The sequence below is a fragment of the Coffea eugenioides genome, chromosome 3, assembly GCF_003713205.1.
Source record: "Coffea eugenioides isolate CCC68of chromosome 3, Ceug_1.0, whole genome shotgun sequence".
NCBI lineage: Eukaryota > Viridiplantae > Streptophyta > Magnoliopsida > Gentianales > Rubiaceae > Coffea > Coffea eugenioides.
Genome location: NC_040037.1, coordinates 40,880,991 through 40,905,388, shown reverse-complemented (window position 1 = coordinate 40,905,388; position 24,398 = coordinate 40,880,991). Strand labels below are relative to the sequence as shown.

The 24,398-nt window shown below is 35.3% G+C and overlaps 1 protein-coding gene across 1 annotated transcript; it reads right to left on the bottom strand.

The window, feature by feature from the left end:
• Positions 1 to 12,226: 12,226 nt before the first annotated feature.
• LOC113766632 (disease resistance RPP13-like protein 4) lies at positions 12,227 to 13,302 on the bottom strand. Its single transcript, XM_027310804.1, has 2 exons — positions 12,360 to 13,302; positions 12,227 to 12,267 (listed from the first exon to the last, which is right to left on the bottom strand). The coding sequence occupies exons 1-2, from the start codon at positions 13,300 to 13,302 to the stop codon at positions 12,227 to 12,229; spliced, it is 984 nt and encodes a 327-aa protein (XP_027166605.1).
• Positions 13,303 to 24,398: the final 11,096 nt, after the last annotated feature.

Sequence of the window (24,398 nt, the reverse complement as noted above, 5' to 3'; positions counted from 1 at the left end):
GGCGTTTGCATGCATGAAAATTTCCAAAAGTTGCATTCCAATCCCTCAAAGTTTCTCCTTGTCTTACCATGGCCCAATTATGTTTTAATTTCTTGCAATTAGGTCCTAGAGTAATTGCGACTTGAACCATTACTTGACCCTTTCTTTGCTCTTGAACCTTTAGAGTTCCGAAAATGTTTTAATTGGGTTTGAATGATTGATTAATGTTTGCAATTGGATCCTTGGTAATTTTATTTTCTATTTTTGAAGTTTGATCGGTAATTCACTTTTTCCTTGAAAATTATGCATTATTTGATTTCATTTAAGTTACAATTGGAGGAATTTGGTGATTTTGTTTACACTTTACTATTTAAATTGGTGCCTTGACCCCTTTATTGTTTTGAAGCCATTTTTCCTTCATTTGCTTACCATTGCGAGGGAGGTACACTCTATCCTTGATTTGGTGACTTTATTTGACCCTACGTGCGTATATGTGTCTTATGTGTGCAATTGCATGATTTTAAATGTTTATTTCATTTTTACCTTATTTATTTCTTTAATTGCTTAGTTTTTCGCTTTAATTTTAGCTCAATTTTATCATTTGGGAGGCACTCGAATGCCAAAATTGTAATAGTTAGGGATTTAATTGTTTTATTCCTTCTTATTTCCCCTTTTAGATTGTAGTAGGCCTTCCCCCCTAAAAATGTAATAGTTAGGGCCTTAATTGCCTTGTGTGGTTTGCATGCTTACGTGCTACGTGTTACTTGTTTTCTTAGGGTTTTGCATCTAGATACCATGCTTATGTGTTATGTGCTATATGTGATTTATGTGTTTATTTGCTTTATTAGCATTTACATGATTTATTTGATTTATAATGAATGCGTGACGTCACCACACTAGTCCAACTCTAGTCGTGGTCCATTTCTCGAATCCACACTAGTCCAATGCTAGTTGTGGCCTTTTTGGTTTCGATTTTTCACTAGTCCAATGCTAGTGAGAATCTGTAGGCATGGGCTAGTCCAATGCTAGGCCCTTAGGAGCACTTCGCGCGTTAGATCATGATTGTGTGATAAATCATTTCATCTCATGCATATCTTTACTTTTTAGGGCCTCTTTCACCATATTGTGTGGCTTTTTTCTTATATATGTACACCCCTTTTCCTATATTTTCCCTTAATTGTATATTACTTCTTCCTTTTGCATGAAGCATGACATTAGCCTTGCATTTCATATAGGCATTAGAACTAGGTTAGTTCATTTGCTTGATTAGATTAGGGAATAACCCCTTGGATATGGGATATGGACGAGTTTGGCTTTTCTTAGCCTTAGCACGCTCGTATTCCCTCTATTAAAGGGAAAATGGAGTCACGAACATTAGTTCCCCGTACCCGACATGATGCATCCCTTTAAGACATGTATATTTCTATAATTATTTTATTCTTTTCCTCTTCTTAGAGTCTCATATTTTTTGCATTATTCGTGACCTCTCCAAAGAGTCATTATTGGGCATCACAATTAATGTGATTGACACCACTCAAGCTTTGAAGAGAAATTTTGCCCCCCGATACCCTCTTAGGTCTAGGATTTGCATTCATATCGTACATCCAAATGTGATAAATCTTTAGGTTAAAATAGGAAAATCTTTGATTAAATCACGCAACTAGCCTTGGCTAGGTCGAAGGGGTGCCTTGGATTTTTATCCTTGCCTTCCCCTTCGTCAAATGTGACTCCCGAATCTTTTTCTCTGATTTTTCGTAGACTTTGGAGTCGTTTAAAAAGGGTTTTTCCATTCTTTCTTTAAAATTTCATTTTAGGTGATTTGGTACACCTTAACTCTATACCAAGTGGCGACTCCATTTTTCATTCACCAAACCCTTTTTAAACTAAATTTTGGGTCAAATCGTCGCATTTTCAAGTCCCATTTAGACCCATATTTTTCTTCATTTTTAAATCAAAATTCACTTTTTTTAAACAATTTATTTTCTTATTAAAAATGGGGCGCGACATATTTGAACAATTTCCTAATCACGTTTTCAAGTGGCTAAACATAAGTTCTCCCCTCCCAAAAAAAAAAAAAAAACTGTAGAAGTAAAACCTTTTTATTTCCATAAAGGCATTTTATGTGTTTATCAAATTTTTTTAAAAATGAGTTACTGTGCAAAGTAAGTATCATACTTTCACGGTTTTAAATAAATTATTGGCTCATATCGATACTTATCCAATCTAACAATTTCTTTGTTGCTTAATTAAATTCTGCGAAGTTCACCTTGTATTGGCTAATATTCTCTAAGTGATCTTCAATATTAAGTTCTAAACAATATTTGTGAAGAGCATGAAAGTTTTCAATTCCAAATAATTTTCATGCAAATCTTGACTATATTTGACTGCAAATGTTTTATCTTCTAATTATCCATATACACAAAAACCAAGATAATAAAATTATGAGTTAGAATTTTTGGTGTTAGAAGCACTTTTAGCAGAAGTTCAAATTTGGTATTTTTATAATACCTTTTGTGTTTAAAAAATAAAATATTAAATTTAAGGAATAATGTCAGAAACCTCCCCTGAGGTTTCTCTTAATATCACCTAGCACCTCTAAGGTTTTAAAAATATCATTTACCTCCCTTATTTTTGTTATTTGCGTAACAAAATTTTAAAAAGCTATAATTTCATAAACCTCCCTCAAGATTTCTGACAATTACACTTAAATATCCTCTAATATTGAAAATTACACTGCCCTTCCTTTTCAATCAGATGTAACCAAATGTAACCATTGATAGCTTCCAAATGACCAAATTGCCCTGAAAACCTTGTGCATTTTCTGCTATTGAAAACATGAGAAAATGAAATTGCATCAAGTATAATTTTTTTCTACTTCTTGGTGCCAATTAGCTGGTGGTATAACAACTTGAGGAGTCAAGATATTATACAGTACCATTATTGTCAGAAAAACAAAACTAGCTTTGATAAGAGAGGACTCGAGACTAGAGCATCCTCAAATTGGTGATTCTTTATCTAGTGCAAAAAATTAAACTAAATATTGTCTTCTGCTACTTGCTTTTTCTTCTTCATTGCTATTATACCGCTTGATATAGTCACATCTGGCACAATAGAAATGTAATCTATCTAGATATCTTTCACTTTCTGAAATTCTAATTGTTGCGTTGCATCTGCGACCACAAATTTTGTTTTTGTTCCTTAATGATGTTACTCCATGAATTGAGTTTATGCAATAAATTGATGAAGACACACTTGTTCTTTAATAATTGTACTAGTCCATGTGTACTTCTAATATTTGATGAAGATCACAACTCCCCTCATAAAAGAACGCCTTCTCTGGAAAATGGAATGCATTTTTTTCACACTTTCTCTAGTTTATATGCTGTCAGGATAGAGTCGTTGCAGTTGATAGTGCAACGGTTCTTCTTGGCTTTAACAGTCAAAAGTTAACTTTTCTATATACATTCTTTGCTATCTTCAGAGGATCATTGGAGGGCCAATATTTTTCCTTTTTCTTGTTAATTTCATAAAAAAAAAAAGTGGTACATGTTTTCTCCTGCATACAATGAGGGTAAATTTGGTAGAAAATTATGCATCAGTACTTTTTCTCAATTTTTAAGGAAGCTTTTATTAACAAGGGTTGAAGTAGTTATAAAAAATGTCATTTGAGGGGGGGGGAATGTAATTTCCAATATTAGAGGGTATTTAAGTGCAATTGTCAAAAATCATGACGCAAGTTTCTGAAATTATCCCTTTTGAAAAACTCTAAACTACCCTTTTGCTTGCTACATAAAAATACTCCTAAGCCACTTTATTTATTACAAGAAAATCATCACCCAAAAAACAATCTCTAGTAGTAGTACCACATTACCATACTACAATACATAAAAATATAAATTTAAAAAAATAAAAAAGATATTTGTAAAAATATACACTAGCACCAATTTAACTATATATGCTCAATATCGATTTCTTTTGAATCTAATTTTTTTTTTTCAACTTCTTTTCAATCCATGTCCAAACCTTTAAATCGTACTGACCATTATGAAAATCAACTCAAAATAAACAAAGAAACCATATCCTATTATATTACAATAAAAAAAAGCAGAAGATAAATAAAATTCAATTTAATATAATTTATAGATAAAAAATCGCATAGTTATCTGAAAAAAATGAGTAAGAGAAAATGTTGAAAAAAGGAGAGAGAACAAAGTGACTTTTGTTTTTTTTTTTATTTTTGTTTGGACTCCATTCATTTGATATGCGAATTATGTATCATGTGAGGCTTAATATAGTTTTTTTACAATTATTAAGGGTGGTAAGTGATATTTTCAAACTGTTAGGGGTGCCAAGTGATATTAGGAGAAACCTCAAGAGAGGTTTTTGATATTATCCCTAAATTTAATCTTTTTATCCTATATTATAAGCTAAATAAAGAGATAAATAAAATTTTAAATTTTAAATTATTCATTATCCAATACAATAAGTATTTATTGAACTATGTATCAAAATAATATAGCTAAAAACACTTGAGCACTTAATAAGTGCATTTATTAAAAGCTGTATTAAGAGAAATTCTTTTTAATAAACTACCGCAACTCCAAATGGTTCCTAAAATAGATAATAAATTGAGCTCATTGAGCAAAATATCTATCTTAAGGCCTTTGACTGTGGATTCTGAAAAAGAAAACTACTCAATCTTTTTTTCTCTTTTTTCCCATTCTTTAGTTCTTCGATCCAATGTAATTGTACATTTTGATAAAACTAAAACTAAATAAATCTGCATGTTTGATGGAATGCAATGGGAATGGTGGGGGAAAATGGCCAATTTCATCCATAGATTTTTTCACTAGTGCTAATGTAGTCCCTAACTTTTATTTCTAACTAATGTGATACATGAACTTATTTTGCAGTTCCAATTAAGGGCTTTTAGGGTGGTGCCACTATCTAAAATCGATCTGACTCCTAATTGTTCAACTAAATAGGGATATTTTATGAACGTCACTCATGTGACTGTAATAAATCAAGTAAATCTTGTAAAAAAAAATCACAAAATTAAACTTTAAAAAGTTTTATGTGGTGAATTTTTATATGATTTAAAAGTTTTATCTGGTAATTTTTTATATGATTTACGTGTTTTATTATAATCGCAAGAGTGACATTCTCATAATACCCCTATTTAGTTGGTTAATTAGAAGCCAAATTAGTTATAGGTAATGGTACCACCACGGAGGTCCTCAATTGAAACTGCAACGTAAGTTCAAGTAGTAAATTGGATAGAAATAAAAATTAGTGATTAAATCGAAACCAGTAAAAAAGTTTAGAGACCAAATTGACTATTTTTCCAGAAGTGATGACATCCAGACGTGATGACATATGGTAGCCGACCCATGAGACAGGTCATAGGAGAAGAAAGGAAAAAAGAAAAATTTTAAGGTTTGCCCACGAATTCTTGTAGTATCTTACCTTCACCCTAAAACTAAAGTGCTGGCCAATTCGAAGTCATGCAAGAGTTTACAGGACAAATAGGTAATTCTAGATTTATGCATTCAGAAGGTTGACTTTTGGGTGTTGACTACTACAAATAACAAAAAAAAGTGGGTTAATTACATTTATCTTCCCTGAGGTTTGACCAAACTGCATATCAAACCCTCAGGTTAAGTCAAACTACGAAAAGATCCCTAAATCTCACAACTTAATAATAAACACACCCTTGCCATTAGTTGACCGGTGTCGGCCAATCAACTGTGTTAGTACTATTGACACAAAAATATTATGACATCCCTAAAATGCCCACCAAAACCGGACGTTCTTCTTCCATCCCAACGCCAGTTCTAAGCCTTTTCCATAGCAAACCAATAACTATTGGAATTGCCAATTCCAATCTATTTGTCTCTCTCAAATCTTTCTTTTTTTTTTTTGAAAATTAGCTTCAAAATCACCCCAATCCAGCAAAACATGTGTTTATATTCAAGCCAAATTCTCTACAACAAGGAAATTGTCAAGCTCCACGTTTAATAAATGAACACTCAGATTCAAGGGCAACGCCGAGGGGGGGAGAGATGGGTTGGATGGTACGGGGGAGGGAGTGTAAACAAGAAGTCTCGGATTCGAATCCTCCTACTTAAAAAAAAAAAAAGATTCAAGGGCAACGCCACACCTGAGATTCAACCAAACATGGATTAAGCACAGATAAGAATAAAAAACAAGCAAGATTTGGTTATGGACAAAAAACCATATTCAATTCCCCAAAGAAAATTTTATTAAAGTTCACCTTTCTTTTCTTTTTCTTTTTTGTCATTTGTTTTTTATCAAAGAGAAAAAAAAAATGAATGGAGAAAGAAGTGGTAAGGCACAGGTGGAAATGAAAAACTAATAATTGTCTAAGTCGATAAACATTGACAAAAATAGGAGGGGTTGGGCTTTCAATCTTTTTGCCTCTATCTTCCTCTCCTTCTCTTTTTGTTCTCCTTTCATGCAATAGGAGGGGTTGGGTTTTCAATTTTGCAAACAATTTTTTTTTTTTTGGGTGAATTTATTTAGTATCCTGCCATGTCTTTGGCAGGATGAACCCTGCTGACGAAAGCGTTCTCCAAGTCCAGGAGAGGATCGCAGGGTGACGCTGTGATGTTGGGTGATGCAGATGATGATGAAGGATGCGAAATGATGATTGTGGATTAGCATGGCAAAGAGCTCTGCTCTTCCCCATCTTTTTTTCTTCTTCTTCTTTTTTTTTTTTTTTTAAATCCATTCCCTTCATTTTTTTTTGTCCTCTTTCTTTTTCCCCCAAAAACATTTGGTTTTATTTATGTACTTTTTCTTAATTCTTGCTACTCCACTATTTTTTTTATATTTGTTTTATTGTATTGGGATCTATCTTTTTTTTTTTTTTCCTTTTGTTAAAAGAAATGTTCATTTAGTGTGTTTCAAATTTTATTTTTAAATTCTCTTACGCTACCATTTTTTAGTCATTTTCACATATTTATTAACAGGGCTTGGCAATAGTTATTAACCGGGGGTAAGCATTATTTGACCAAACTATAGGGTTCTTTTAGTAATATAAACAAATTCCAGGGAAGGTAAATACAATTAACCCCCAGAAAAGTAACAATTTCACCTTTTCCAAAGCACAAGAAAGTCCGTTGTAAGTTTTCAAAATATAAGGAGGTTTTGTGTGCATTCGTCATACTCTGAGGGGTTGTATGTATTTAACCCAGTATCAAAGGAAATAGCAGAAAAAATTCGCCCAGTACTGCAAGCTAGCAAATAGGCTAGGAATTCCCTTTCCCATTTATTCAGCCATCTAGTTTCCGCTTGCACCAAAATGATCAGAATAGGCTAAAGCGAACAGTGAAAAACAAGCAAATGGCTTGTCTTGAGCATGAGGATCACAAAGTTTGCCGTCTAAAATCGTGCAAAAGGAGTTTCATCAATTAACAGATCCATTATATTCCATTATATTAAAATCGTGCAAAGTTTGCCGTCAATCAGGTTTTCTAAGCCGAGCTTTAATAAGTTGAATTTTTATAAGTTCAAACTCGACTCATAAATTAAATAGGGTTATTAGACTTCGTACTTTCAGATTTCAGATTCAAATCAAAATGTTCAAACTTAGCGCACACTTTTGTATGAGTTCAAACTAATAATTAAACACATAATTATATAGAACATATATTCAATAATTATGAATTACTATAGTACATATTTAACAATTTTATATACACATACATACATGCATGCATATATGTAGACACAAACGACTAGAACCTTAATCGGGCCTGAGGCTTGCAAGACCCAAACTCAAGTCACATTTAATTTAGGTGTAATATTCGAATCTAAATTTTGTTCGACCCAATAAAAGATTAGATTTAACGGATCTTTTCAAGTTGAACGAACCGAGTTCAAGTTAACCTAACCCCGTCAAGAGCACTATGTTTCAGTACGACAGTACCTAATAGGCCCAACCCAACTAGTAGGACGGAGTTGGAAATGAACATCCTGGGGGCATAGGCATTCTCTAAACAAAGCAGACTATCATCCGCGTCTACAAGCAAGGAACTTCTCAAGGGGAAGAATTCTGTGACATGGCATCATAAACTAGAAGATGACATCCAATCTCCATCATCAATTGGAGTAATAAATCCTTTGTTTCATGGACAAAGGGGATGGATTATAGATCTCGATCGAAATTATACAATTGCGCATATCATAAGTTATTTCATTATCCCTTTAATTTCTCTTTGAAAGAGTGTCTAAGAAATCAACCCTTAGTTTGTTTCCTCATATCAGAATTTCTACTCTTAATATATAATTAGCATAACTCTTATGTTAATAACTTCTAAATAACAAAAAGTACTCTATATAGACTAATTCTTTAGTTTTCTTGCATTAAATACTATACAAATAGTAGGAAAACAAAGGAAATTCAATCAACAACTTCATTTATACCAGACGCTGTCACGCTAACCACGAAGGGCCTTTGCTGTCCAGATATCACAGTATCAGACAAAGTCACGAAAAGTTTGTGATCCAAGTCTGACCAAGATGATTGATTAATATCAAATTCCACATTGTCTCAGGTATATAATGCAAATACACAGATACATCAGGCCTCATACTTTTTTATAAATAGCCTATTCCAATCTACAAGGCAGGTTAGGCAGCTGCAATTGCATTCACTTCTAGATTTGGTTAACTTCCAGGAGCCTGCAACAGTAAAGAAATTCTAATGCAGAAGGAAAGTTGAAAAGCCCTGAAAATGGATCCATAAAACATTAAGCTTTTCCCCTTGATCTGAGTCACCACTAGGAGCAACTCATCAACAAGATCAATCCCTACACCATGCAAATACTTGGCGCATCGAGAGACTGGAGCAGTTTGAGACCTGCAACATAGGCAAACGTTCACTCACTCACACACAAAATGGGGAATCATTGACAGCAAAAAAGCCAAAGCATTAGATAAGAATCAACAGGTGCTAAAAAGAAGCTATAAAAGGTCGCTTTTATTTTGTATATTTAGTGTACCAACATTCCCCATCAAATCAGCAATCCTTTTATGCACAGATATTCCATTTCCAGAGGTCAAGTTTAGTGAGTCCCAAGCCCCCTTGCTCGTGGGCGAGAAATTATAATCCAAAGGTCAAGTTTATTCAGTCTCAGGCTACATTGCTCACTGGTTAACAGATGTCAGACCAAGTTTAGCTCCATAGTACTTTCTTTCCTCACCAGACCAAAAAAGTTGCTGATAAACTATCTAATTTCTTAAATACTTACTTTAGAAGTACAAACACAATAGTCCAATACAAACGAATATTTAGAACACATTTAACGAGCTGAAGTCTGTCTACATGATCATTGTCTTGACAGTCTATCATAACCTTCCAATCAGCAAAAGACAGCCTGAAGAGGTTATTGAAAGTCCTCGATACGTCACAAGCAACTGTCCAAGAGGCATACAAAGACTATCACACAGCTGCATACTTCTCCCGAAAACACTGCAAATTAGGACACAGATCAGACAATCCCCATATTCTGTTGAAGTACCCTTAACAACTTCAAAAGCTTTATCAGAGGTAGCACATAGAATAAGGAAATAGTACGAACGTGCAGTATGTGACAATTTCATATCAGCATGCTTAGGATGGTAATCAAATTACTGATTATTAATATTCCATTCAAACAATTGAACTGAAGATTTGTAGTTATTCTAAAACATCTCAGAGGCTTTATTTAGACACATCAGAGTTCCCAAAATCATTTAATGCACTTTATATTGCACCTTCCTTTTCTTCTTAATCAACTATCAAATCTTCATTTTCTACTTCAACGTGATGCTGGACAGAGGTCTGTCATCATCCCAAATGCAGCACTTGGACACTATGCAATCTTGAGAGGAAGTAAATCCCTGATATCGCTAATTTACATTGCAAGGTTTAAGTGTTTGCTAGCTTACACTACTATAATTACTCAAATAAGTTGTGCATAAGATATTTAATAAGAAAGGTTAAACACTTGATGAATGATGACTTCTGTTGAAGGTGAAACGCTTGCAATGTGTAACTGTTTGCTCACTCACTGTTTTTTGTCTCTAGTTTTTCTCCCTCCCTTCCTGTCAGATGTCATTGCAGGTAGACTTGTACAATACAAGAAATTGTCTTTCTGGCTGAACCTGGATTTTGACATGTCAGATGGCTGGCCTATTATGTATGTCATGTCTATCAACAAACCAAATCCAATCCTGCATCTTGTGACAGGAGATCGTCAATAGTTTTATAACCAGTTGCAAATTCACAATTCTCTTTTTCTACCTGTTCTTCATGCTCAGGTAGTAGAACTGTTACAAATGTAATAAAGCCAGCTCTTTTCCCACCTCTGTATTAGGTACACAGTGATAATAATAGCTTTTCAAGAGAGAGATTATTATTTAATGCCAGAGTTTACTTACCAAGTACTCCAACTGATTTAATGCATAGAATTGAAAAAGATGCCTGCATATGGTTCTATAAGATTATTGGTCCTCTAGTAATTTCCATTTTAATTTTCACAAAGTTGTGGCACTCGGTAAAAATAAAATAAACAGCATTGTAATGTAGTGAAGACAAAACTGCATTTGTTATAGACACTCGAGCAAATAATTACTGCCAAAATCTCTTTGATCTAAGTAGCCAAAGAAATTCACAGGCTTGGCAGCACTCTGAAGAATATAGCTCAGGTTTCTGGGGGCTGATTCAAGATAATTGTTGAAGATGACTGACTCGCTTCATTGGGAATTTGGCCATTGACCCCTTATGCAACCAAACAAAGATCCAATTGTTGTTTCTTCAATTAAGACTTTTAGTCCAGTTTCCTAATTATTCCAATCAAGAGGAGAGAATGTCAATTGGTTGGCTATCACGAGAGGAATGGAAACTGGAAAAGGTGTAGAATATGTTGTAAATGATACTAGTGTAGTTTGGGGCGAGTGTAAGAAAAGAATGGAAATGCCCATCATAAGCTGGAAGGCACCATTGCAGAGCTTATCTCATGATATTGCATCTATAAAATGTAAAGACATGGACAGCAGGCAGCATTATGTTGATTTCATGGACAAGAAAAACAATCCTTAAATACATAAGACAATAATCCAGTTTTCCCACAACAGAGGAAAAAATATTTCAATTGCAAACATGAGCATCAAATGATTCATTAGTTCTTTGTTTCACTCTACTTCATCCAGTTTTGACTTTCAACCTGCACAACATGCTGAAACCTCACAAATTTCCTCTTTTCACCTTACAAATTTAAAGCAGGAGGAGTTATCCAAGCAGCACCTTCTCTTTCTCCTACTCCTGGGACCATGCAGGTTAGATTAGCTTTGTCTTGTCAAAATAAGAGTATTCATATAGTTTTTCCTCAGATTATGTCTTTCCACTATTCATCAGTTTTGAGGGTAGTCTATTTAAAGATTGAAACAAGTACCTTGCTCTGACAGGTGGAGTTAGGAAGAGAAATTTTAATTGAGACTACAAACACGAGATTTCAGCACTAACAAGAGAATTTCAGTTACTTCTTCTGGCAATAATATTCTCAAAATATTAGCAACAAAAAATCTTACAAGGATTGTAGGGAAAATAAAAAGAGATACATGTATTACCAACTGACACTAGAACACTCAATCATGGTCCAAAACAACATAAGCAATTGATTCTTAGAATTTGAGTAATATAACTCGCTTTAAAAAGGGAAGATGAGGGAATATAGGAGAAATCAGGAGCAATTAATAATGAATAGTAAACAAAACAGTAGCAGCAAAACTCACTCAAGTATTTGCTACAATTGCTTTCTCATGCAGCGTTTTGTCCCATATGATAGCTGGATCATATGTACCTTGATCAGTCTTGTTGCATTTGACTTTCTCCAAGTACTCCACCTCAGGAAACATTGTTTGTAATTCTTGCTCGTCAATTTTCAAGTTCTTCAGATACTTCAAACGTAAAATTTTAACTTTCCAGGTTTGTTCACCTTGGTTCTTTAAGCATTTGAGTTCACCTCCCCTGATGTATAATTTTTCCAAATATTGTAATACACCAGGCTCTAGCCAATCAGGCATATCTTGCAAAGGGATGCGCCGGAGGTCCAATTTTTTAAGTTTCGGTGGGACTGAGATGGTCTTTAGAGCAGCTTCTGTACGTGCTCCACATGATATTACCAGAATTTCAAGGGCTTCAAAGTTCTCCAAGTTTGAAAACTCCTCGTTTTCTACAGCTTCATTCCCAATTCGTATGCTCAATTTCCTTAACCTTTTTAACTGGGCAAGTTGACTTAGCTTGCACGGATTTCTTCCAACACTTCCTATCACAAAACCCTTTAGTACTTGGAGAGCAGAGAGCATATGAATACCGTCTGGCATGCTTTCGAGCAGGTAACACTCTGACACATCCAAGTGAGTAAGATTTCTCAGTGCTGATATATCAGAAGGCAGTTTCTCTAGACTCTGACATGCACGTAAATCAAGAATCTCAAGGCTTATTAGTTTAAGCACCGAACAAGGTAGGTAAGTCAATCTAGAAACGCCTCTGAGGCTTAGATATCTTAGGGATGTCTGACTTCCCAAACCATTCACAGAGAGTTCATATTGCTTTTTCTTTTTCTCCTTTGACTCAACTGTCAAATCTTCATTTTCCACTTCAATATGATGCTCGACAGAGTGTTGCCACCGGCCCAACTGAAGAACCTCAACCCTATTCAACCTCGAGAGCCAGTCAGGTATAAATGTAAGATATTCACAATTCACATTGAAAACCGTAAGAGGATTGTCTCTCATTGTATCGTATGAATCCCAAAGATGGGCAAATAAGAATGCACGACGATGACCATTGCGAGGCATCCCCGAGGGAGTAAATTTAAAAAAGTGAAGTCCTTTTGCAACCGAGATCAGCATTCTTCGAATCCAAGGGTGCACGATAAAACTGTTTATATTGGGAGAATGATTCTCAACTTTGGGGATTATGAAGCTTTCATTTATCAATTGTCCAAAGACATCTTCTCCAACCTCCTCTGCAGTCTTTTCTGAGGTTTTAGTGACCATACCCTCTCCTATCCACCAGTAAATAAGGGGTCTCTTCTTTATGATGCTATTCTCTGGGAAAATTGAAAGGCACAAGGAGCATACTTTCAATTGATTGCTCTCCAGACAGTCAAAACTTTTCCGAAAATCTGATATTGCTTTGCCATCATAAATTTTTTCCTCCACACCAAGTATCAACCACTCTTTAGGCATTGTCTGATCCTTCCCCACAGCCTGATCTTCAGACATTGTCTGATCCTTCTCAGTAAAACTCATCGAACGTGTTATTTCTGTCACCTGACTTTCTTCTGCCAGAAAGAGCTTTTTTACAGATGCAACACTCTTTCTGATGAGCTCCAATCCATTAAGGATATCATCAGCGTTGTCATGCTTCAATCTATCAAACAAAACATCACTATCGATGTCTTGCACCAAAGTTCTGAACCGTTTTATGAGTTTCCCTTCCCAATCTTTCATCTTGTCAAGTTCAGTCTTAATTTCTTCGAATCCCAAAACTATTTTCTCATCGTTCTTATTGATGGGTCCTAATGCATCCCTAGCTTTTTCCAGACGATCCAGTAGTGTTGGGACAATTTCCTCAGGTTTTCTTTGAGCTGGCATTCTTAACTACAGAAACAATACTTCCTATTAGCTAAGAAAACATTAGCAATCAAATCTTCAAAGATAAAACTTTTATATACTTGAAACAAACCAAGACAATCCATTGTACTGCTGATTAATGGAATCCCAAATTGCAAATCAAGATTTACTTCAAGGTTAAAGAACAGTTGCGCACAAAACTTTACCATTTCAAAAAAAGTCAGCTTTTTTACCCCATATACTTATCGTCAGAATTAATAAATGTCTGAGCAATCAATGAATCAAGAAGAAATTTAGACTGGTTGGGAGAATATTAAAGTACCTGGGAGCCTGCAGTTTGTGAACTTTTTAGAGGGCTTCTTCTTCCTCCTCCTCAGTTGGGGATCTTCAAATGTGATGTCAATAGGCGGACTAGATGGGGAGTAAATAATATGTACATTTACCGTATAGACTATGCTATTACTTTGTTTGGATTGGATCTGGAGGCATGGAATATTCTCTATTTTATAAGGACAAAACCAGTTCCTGTAGTTTTGGACTTCTTTCAGTGTTTCGTAAAATCTGATTATGAAGGGTGATTATAGAGACTAAACAAAACCAGTAAAAAATGCTTTTTTTTTTTTGTAAATCATAAATTTTAGCTTTTTAAAAAAAAAAATTTATAATCTAAATAGAAAACTAAAGAACATTAAAAGGAAGAAAAAATGATCAAAATGTATAATCAACAGAAAAAGCTCCTTAATTATCTTCTAATTTTTCGTAATTAGTCCCTTGCGTAATTACAAGTTATTTGAAATCTTAACATGAGTACGAGTACAACATGATCCACATATGACCCTCTATGTTACAGGGAGCAATTACAAGTGACTTTTAGGTATTAGTACTTCATAACTTTATTATTATTTACCCTCATAATTATATATGTTGAGATTATTGCTACCACAGGGATAGAGTACACCTCAAAACAACTCATTCAACTTTTTTCCAATTCATTATTGTTGAAACATAAACAAAAATTGCAATTAATTAATTTTACAAATAGATTGTAAGTTCAAAAAATCTATTAGTATTTACCTTTAGGTACACAAACATTGAGATCAATAATACCACAAATTTAGAGTACACCACACCACAATTGCTGATTTGAAATTTTTTAATTCATTATTAATGAAACATAAAAAAATTATAATTAATTAACTTTACAAATTGACTGTAAGGTCGACAAGATATCTAATTGATATAAATTTTACACATAAAAAGGATTTTAAGATTTAACTCAAACTTCAATTGATGACAGTAGTTAAATCTTTTTTTTCTTTTAAAAGTTTGCTACGGTTCAAAACCACATCTTATACAACATTTGATTCATATTCTCTTACACAAAATACTACCAAAGAAAAGCATATCTTACAGAAAATTAATTTCTTTTAGGTTCTCTTGCACTGGATCAAGGACCTCTACAATTGTCAATGGCAATTATATTTGGAAACATTAGTATAACTAATATAAATATTAAAATACTAACTTGTTGAAATTGGTGCCGAAAATTATGTTAGTATCTATACTTGTTGTTTTAACGCCTGTACGCTGCAATTACCAGTGACAATTGAACATGTACATAATCCTCTGATACCCCAACTGCCACAAAATAACTGCGTGAAAAGGTTTTTCTCTTTTTTGGTACGGGTTAATAAACTGATAAAGATAATGACACAAATATTCCTAAGAAATTTGTGATCGTTCCACTGATCAGAAGAGGAAATTCCATCTAGTAGGGTGGGAGACTGTGACTAAAGCTAAAGACCAAGGAAGGTTCGGTATAAGAAATGTATGAATAAAGCAGCCATGGCGGGTTCATCCTCGAGAGTCAAAAGAGCCAATCTCAACTTTGAGTAAAAAGTCTGGAAATCAAAAACTTCAATAAAGCTGGTCCTATCCAGAGAAGGGAGATGGTTGGGTCTATTAATAAAAGAAGGGTAAACAACAAAAAAGTCCCCTGTGGTTAAGCAATCATACATAAAAGTCCCCTGTGGTTTCATATCATACCAGTCGATACCCCATGGTTTGAATTAACCTGAAAAGTGGACGGAAATCGTCAAAACAGACGGAGCTGAGTGAATAGACGAAAATACCCTTTTGATATAAGCGAAAATTGTAGAAGTAATTTTGCACTTTCATTCTACCGAAACCAACGAAGAGAGAGAGAAAGAAATAGAAAACCCTAGAGAGAGATAGAGCAGCCCCTTTTCTAGCCAATTTTCAGCAAAATTTTTGATTGTTATTTCAATCAAATATCAAGATCGACGGAGAATACAAGGAAGTTAAGATTTGCAGTAAAATATCAAAGAAAAAATGGGAGTGTTGGTCGAGAGCCTTTGCCTATATAAACTGACCAGTCTTGGCATAATGATCCACCCACGAGCAGCTTAGTGCTATACTGGCATATGAATTGTTTCAAACTTGTTAGCTAAAGAGCAACTTCAAAATGGGTCAAGGTGGGAGTCCTGGAGGAGGAACCAAAGGCAGTGGAGGCAACGGAGGAGGGAAAGGAAGCTCCGGTGGCGGTGGTTCGTCTAAAGGCAGCGGCAGTGTTGGTGCTAGCGGTGGATATATGAAAGCGCTTGGTGGTGGTGGCTCATACATTTCAAGAGCCGGATTTGAGGCAAATCCTCGAGGATATTTCTCGGGTTTACGTGGCGGCCAGAAGGGCAAATGAACTTGTATATTGAATAAGATGTTAGAATCTATTAAATAAACGTCAGCTATTTGTTGAATTATCAGCTTTGCATTAAACGATTTATATTGCCAGGAATATTTGCTTTCAATTTTGACATCTTTTTTATTTTGCAATTATAAAAGGCAATGCTTTGAATTGAACTAGAGTTTACATGCAACTGTGGCCATATATATATGACTGCCTCCAATGACCACTTGGGGAAGACCTCTGCCAAGACTGGTCAGTTTATATAGCCAAGACTGGTATCGAAGACTTCTGCCTCCATTTCCCCCGCTTGTTGGTCGAGAGCTTGAGGAAGACATCTTGGGGTACTTTCTGCACTTTTCCTTCAGAATTTGTAGACCGAATATATACAGATACAGTTCACATTTTTACATTAAGGCTTTGTTTCCTGCAATTCCTTTGCTAGCCTGCAAGCTCTGCTTGATTGATTACTTGCACAAGCTTTGAATGCTGCCTTCAATCTTCAATTTTGGCCGAACATGAAGACTCGAAAGACTTGGAAGCTGGTCTCTTATTATTAAAGAGTGGAGGGTAAAGTAGGTTTATCAGGTGAAAGTTTGTGGTGGAAATCTATTTTTCGCATATGCACGCGCCTTTGCAGTTCGTTTAAGACACATGCCGAAAATTTGACGATTTCCGTCCACTTTTCAGGTTAATTCAAACCACGGGGTATCGACTGGTATGATATGAAACTACATGGGGCTTTTATATATGATTGCTTAACCACAGGGGGCTTTTTTGTTGTTTACCCATAAAAGAATGTCTAAAATTGGGGTGGATTCTCTTAACAAAGATACAGACGGGATTACAAGGAATGTAGTGTGGAGGAGAATTTGTCTAGATAACTAGACTAGTCTAGCAGGCCCCTGAGACACAAAATCCAAGGGCCACTTAGATCTAGAGAAGAAGATTTAGTAGTCAATCATCCTTTTGGCGAGACGGGTTCTTGGAATTTAGAGAGGTTATCTTTTGTCTTGCTTCCCCGATTGTTCAAAAGATTCAAGTAATTCCGGAACAACTTCAATCTAATTCTCAAGATTTTTATAGGTGGAAGGGCCATTATGATGGAACCTTTTATTCAAATCTTACTTTTCCGTGATGCAATTACCCCTTGGGGGTACTCCAGGTGCAGGGGATTAGTCGGGCTCTATAAGGATTGATTCGGACATTCAGGTGCAGGGGATCACAAATCTGTAGGTTTGACGGAGTGCAATGGGAATGGTGGGAAAAATGATCAATTTCACCCCTAAACTTTTTCACTAGTACTGATGTGGTCCCTAACTTTTATTCCTAACTAATTTGATACGCGAACTTATTTTGCAGTTCCAATTAAGGCTTGAGGGTGGTGCCACTACCTAAAATCGATCTGACTCCTAATTGTTCAACTAAATAGGGGTATTTTATGAACGTCACTCATGTAACTGTAACAAATCAATTAAATTTTAAGGCTTGCCCACCAATTCTTGTAGTATTTTACTTTCACCCCAAGACTAAAGTGCTGGCCAATTCAAAGTCATGTACAGAAGAGTTTACAGGGCAGATAGGTAATTCTAGATTAATGCATTAAGAAAGGTTGACTTTTAGGTGCTAAGGTTGACTTTTGGGTGTTGACTACTACAAATAACAAAAAAAAAGTGGGATAATTACATTTATCTTCCCTGAGGTTTGACCAAACTACATATCAAACCCGCAGGTTAAGTCAAACTACGAAAAGATCCCTAAATCTCACAACTTAATAATAAACACACCCTTGCCATTAGTTGACCGGTGTCGGCCAATCAACTGTGTTAGTACTATTGACACAAAACTATTATGACATCCCTAAAATGCCCACCAAAACCGGACGTTCTTCTTCCATCCCAACGCCAGTTCTAAGCCTTTTCCGATAGCAAACCAATAACTATTGGAATTGCCAATTCCAATCTATTTGTCTCTCTCTCTCAAATCTTTTTTTTTTTTTTTTTGAAACTTAGCTTCAAAATCACGCCAATCCAGCAAAACATGTGTTTATATTCAAGCCAAATTCTCTACAACAAGGAAATTGTCAAGCTCCACGTTTAATAAATGAGCACTCAGATTCAAGGGCAACGCCACACCTGAGATTCAACCAAACATGGATTAAGCACAGATAAGAATAAAAAAACAAGCAAGACTTGGTTATGGACAAAAAACCATATTCAAGTCCCCAAAGAAAATTTTATTAAAGCTCACCTTTTCTTTTCTGTCATTTGTGTTTTATCAAAGAGAAAAAAAAAATCAATGGAGAAAGAAGTGGTAAGGCACAGGTGGAAATGGAGAGCTAATAATTGTCTAAGTCGATAAACATTGACAAAAATAGGAGGGGTTGGGCTTTCAATCTTTTTGCCTCTATCTTCCTCTCTTTCTCTTTTTGTTCTCCTTTCATGCAATAGATGGTTTTCAATTTTGCAAACAACTTTTTTTTTTGGGTGAATTTATTTAGTATCCTGCCATGTCTTTGGCACATGGTTTGAAGACTCGGCCGGGACCGAGACGTCTCGGCCGAGTCGTCTCCGTCTCGGGCTAAACCGCGACGAACCATTTTCGAGATACGTGACAGATCGAGACGTCACCGTGAAGGGTTGAAACGGCCGAGTCACACCGAGTCATCCCGAGTCAACTTGAATTTTTATTATTTTTACTAATTTTTAATTATTTTTATTTATCATATTTTTTATAATTTTTAGAATATTAAATATTTCAAAAATTCGTGTCTCGCCGAGACTGCGACCGATATGTCGAGACCGATGTGGAATGGTCCAAGCCGCGACTGCGACGTTGAACCATGCTTTGGCAGGATGAACCCTGCTGACGAAAGCGTTCTCCAAGTCCAGGAGAGGATCGCAGGGTGACGTTGCGATGTTGGGTGATGGGGATGATGATGAAGGATGCGAAATGATGATTGTGGATTATCAAGGCAAATAGCTCTGCTCTTTCCCATCTTTTTTTTTTTTTTTTAAAATCCATTCCCTTCATTTTTTTTCCCTCTTTCTTTTTCCTCCATAACAGTTGGTTTTATTTATGTTCTTTTTTCTGAATTCTTGTTACTCCACTATTATTTTTTTAATATTTGTTTTGTTGTATTGGCCTCTATCTAATGGGTCCTGTTTTTTCTCCTTTTGTTAAAAGAAATGTTCATTTAGTGTGTCTCAAAATTTATTTTTTAAATCTCTTACACTACGATTTTTCAGTCATTTTCACATTTTTATTAACAGGGCTTGGCAATAGTTATTAACCGGGGGTAAGCATTATTTGACCAAACTATAGGGTTCTTTTAGTAATATAAACAAATTCCAGGGAAGGTAAATACAATTAACCCCCAGAAAAGTAACAATTTCACCTTTTCCAAAGCACAAGAAAGTCCGTTGTAAGTTTTCAAAATATAAGGAGGTTTTGTGTGCATTCGTCATACTCTGAGGGGTTGTATGTATTTAACCCAGTATCAAAGGAAATAGCAGAAAAAATTCGCCCAGTACTGCAAGCTAGCAAATAGGCTAGGAATTCCCTTTCCCATTTATTCAGCCATCTAGTTTCCGCTTGCACCAAAATGATCAGAATAGGCTAAAGCGAACAGTGAAAAACAAGCAAATGGTTTGTCTTGAGCATGAGGATCACAAAGTTTGCCGTCTAAAATCGTGCAAAAGGAGTTTCATCAATTAACAGATCCATTATATTCCATTATATTAAAATCGTGCAAAGTTTGCCGTCAATCAGGTTTTCTAAGCCGAGCTTTAATAAGTTGAATTTTTATAAGTTCAAACTCGACTCATAAATTAAATAGCGTTATTAGATTTCGTACTTTCAGATGTCGAATTCAAATCAAAATGTTCAAACTTAGCTCACACTTTTGTATGAGTTCAGAGTTCAAATTGAACTAAACCCAAACTAATAATTAAACACATAATTATATAGAACATATATTCAATAATTATGAATTACTATAGTACATATTTAACAATTTTATATACACATACATACATGCATGCATATATGTAGACACAAACGAGTAGAACCTTAATCAGCCTGAGGCTTGCAAGACCCAAACTCAAGTCACATTTAATTTAAGTGTAATATTCGAATCTAAATTTTGTTCGACCCAATAAAAGATTAGATTTAACAAATCTTTTCAAGTTGAACGAACCGAGTTCAAGTTAACCTAACCCCATCAAGAGCACTATGTTTCAGTACGACAGTACCTAATAGGCCCAACCCAACTAGTAGGACGGAGTTGGAACCTCCCTTGTACGGAAAAGATGAACACCCTGGGAGCAAAGGCATTCTCAAAACAAAGCAGACTATTATCCGCATCTACAAGCAAGGAACTTCTCAAGGGGAAGAATTCTGTGACATGACTTCATAAACTAGAAGATGACATCCAATCTCCATCATCAATTGGAGTCATAAATCCTTTGTTTCATGGACAAAGGGAATGGATTATAGATCTCGATCGAAATTATACAATTGCGCATATCATAAGTTATTTCATTATCCCTTTAATTTCTCTTTGAAAGAGTGTCTAACAAATCAACCCTTAGTTTGTTTCCTCATATCAGAATCTCTACTCTTAATATATAATTAGCATAACTCTTATGTTAATAACTTCTAAATAACAAAAAGTACTCTATATAGACTAATTCTTTAGTTTTCTTGCATTAAATACTATACAAATAGTAGGAAAACAAAGGAAATTCAATCAACAACTTCATTTATACCAGACGCTGTCACGCTAACCACGTAAGGGCCTTTGCTGTCCAGATATCAGAGTATCAGACAAAGTCACGAAAAGTTTGTGATCCAAGTCTGACCAAGATGATTGATTAATATCAAATTCCACATTGTCTCAGGTAAATAATGCAAATACACACATACATCAGGCCTCATAGTTTTTTATAAATAGCCTATTCCAATCTACAAGGCAGGTTAGGCAGCTGCAATTGCATTCACTTCTAGATTTGGTTAACTTCCAGGAGCCTGCAACAGTAAAGAAATTCTAATGCAGAAGGAAAGTTGAAAAGCCCTGAAAATGGATCCATAAAACATTAAGCTTTTCCCCTTGATCTGAGTCACCACTAGGAGCAACTCATCAACAAGATCAATCCCTACACCATGCAAATACTTGGCGCATCGAGAGACTGGAGCAGTTTGAGACCTGCAACATAGGCAAACGTTCACTCACTCACACACAAAATGGGGAATCATTGACAGCAAAAAAGCCAAAGCATTAGATAAGAATCAACAGGTGCTAAAAAGAAGCTATAAAAGGTCGCTTTTATTTTGTATATTTAGTGTACCAACATTCCCCATCAAATCAGCAATCCTTTTATGCACAGATATTCCATTTCCAGAGGTCAAGTTTAGTGAGTCCCAAGCCCCCTTGCTCGTGGGCGAGAAATTATAATCCAAAGGTCAAGTTTATTCAGTCTCAGGCTACATTGCTCACTGGTTAACAGATGTCAGACCAAGTTTAGCTCCATAGTACTTTCTTTCCTCACCAGACCAAAAAAGTTGCTGATAAACTATCTAATTTCTTAAATACTTACTTTAGAAGTACAAACACAATAGTCCAATACAAACGAATATTTAGAACACATTTAACGAGCTGAAGTCTGTCTACATGATCATTGTCTTGACAGTCTATCATAACCTTCCAATCAGCAAAAGACAGCCTGAAGAGGTTATTGAAAGTCCTCGATACGTCACAAGCAACTGTCCAAGAGGCATACAAAGACTATCACACAGCTGCATACTTCTCCCGAAAACACTGCAAATTAGGACACAGATCAGACAATCCCCATATTCTGTTGAAGTACCCTTAACAACTTCAAAAGCTTTATCAGAGGTAGCACATAGAATAAGGAAATAGTACGAACGTGCAGTATGTGACAATTTCATATCAGCATGCTTAGGATGGTAATCAAATTACTGATTATTAATATTCCATTCAAACAATTGAACTGAAGATTTGTAGTTATTCTAAAACATCTCAGAGGCTTTATTTAGACACATCAGAGTTCCCAAAATCATTTAATGCACTTTATATTGCACCTTCCTTTTCTTCTTAATCAACTATCAAATCTTCATTTTCTACTTCAACGTGATGCTGGACAGAGGTCTGTCATCATCCCAAATGCAGCACTTGGACACTATGCAATCTTGAGAGGAAGTAAATCCCTGATATCGCTAATTTACATTGCAAGGTTTAAGTGTTTGCTAGCTTACACTACTATAATTACTCAAATAAGTTGTGCATAAGATATTTAATAAGAAAGGTTAAACACTTGATGAATGATGACTTCTGTTGAAGGTGAAACGCTTGCAATGTGTAACTGTTTGCTCACTCACTGTTTTTTGTCTCTAGTTTTTCTCCCTCCCTTCCTGTCAGATGTCATTGCAGGTAGACTTGTACAATACAAGAAATTGTCTTTCTGGCTGAACCTGGATTTTGACATGTCAGATGGCTGGCCTATTATGTATGTCATGTCTATCAACAAACCAAATCCAATCCTGCATCTTGTGACAGGAGATCGTCAATAGTTTTATAACCAGTTGCAAATTCACAATTCTCTTACCAGAGTTTACTTACCAAGTACTCCAACTGATTTAATGCATAGAATTGAAAAAGATGCCTGCATATGGTTCTATAAGATTATTGGTCCTCTAGTAATTTCCATTTTAATTTTCACAAAGTTGTGGCACTCGGTAAAAATAAAATAAACAGCATTGTAATGTAGTGAAGACAAAACTGCATTTGTTATAGACACTCGAGCAAATAATTACTGCCAAAATCTCTTTGATCTAAGTAGCCAAAGAAATTCACAGGCTTGGCAGCACTCTGAAGAATATAGCTCAGGTTTCTGGGGGCTGATTCAAGATAATTGTTGAAGATGACTGACTCGCTTCATTGGGAATTTGGCCATTGACCCCTTTATGCAACCAAACAAAGATCCAATTGCTGTTTCTTCAATTAAGACTTTTAGTTCAGTTTCCTAATTATTCTAATCAAGAGGAGAGAATGTCAATCGGTTGGCTATCACAAGAGGAATGGAAACTGGAAAAGGTGTAGAATATGTTGTAAATGATACTACTGTAGTTTGGGGCGAGTGTAAGAAAACAATGGAAATGCCCATCATAAGCTGGAAGGCACCATTGGAGAGCTTATCTCATGATATTGCATCTATAAAATGTAAAGACATGGATAGCAGGCAGCATTATGTTGATTTCATGGACAAGAAAAACAATCCTTAAATACATAAGACAATAATCCAATTTTCCCACAACAGAGGAAAAAATATTTCAATTGCAATCGAGGCTGCTAAAGAAGGAAACTCGAGAGGGTCGCCTTTGGAAGCGTTCGCCGGCAAAGCCATGAGCATCAAATGATTCATTAGTTCTTTGTTTCACTCTACTTCATCCTGTTTTTACTTTCAACCTGCACTCAAAATTGCTTGGATCAAAGAGGCATGCTGAAACCTCACAAATATCCTCTTTTCACCTTACAAATTTAAAGCAGGAGGAGTTATCCAAGCAGCACTTTCTCTTTCTCCTACTCCTGGGACCATGCAGGCTAGATTAACTTTGTCTTGCCAAAATAAGAGTAACAGTAATTTCATATGGTTTTTCCTCAGATTATGTCTTTCCACTATTCATCAGTTTTGAGGGCCGTCTACTTAAAGATTGAAACAAGTACCTTGCTCTGACAGGAGAAGTTAGGATGAGAAATTTTAATTGAGACTAAAAACACGAGATTTCAGCACTAACAAGAAAATTTCACACTTCTGGAAATAATATGCTTAAAATATTAACAACAAAAAATCTTACAAGGATTGTAGGGAAAATAAAAAGAGACACACGTATTACCAACACTAGAACACTCGATCATGGTCCGAAACAACATAAGCAATTGATTCTTAGAATTTAAGTAATATAACTCACTTTATAAAGGGAAGATGAGGGAATATAGGAGAAATCAGGAGCAATTAACAATGAATAGTAAACGAAACAGTAGCAGCAAAAC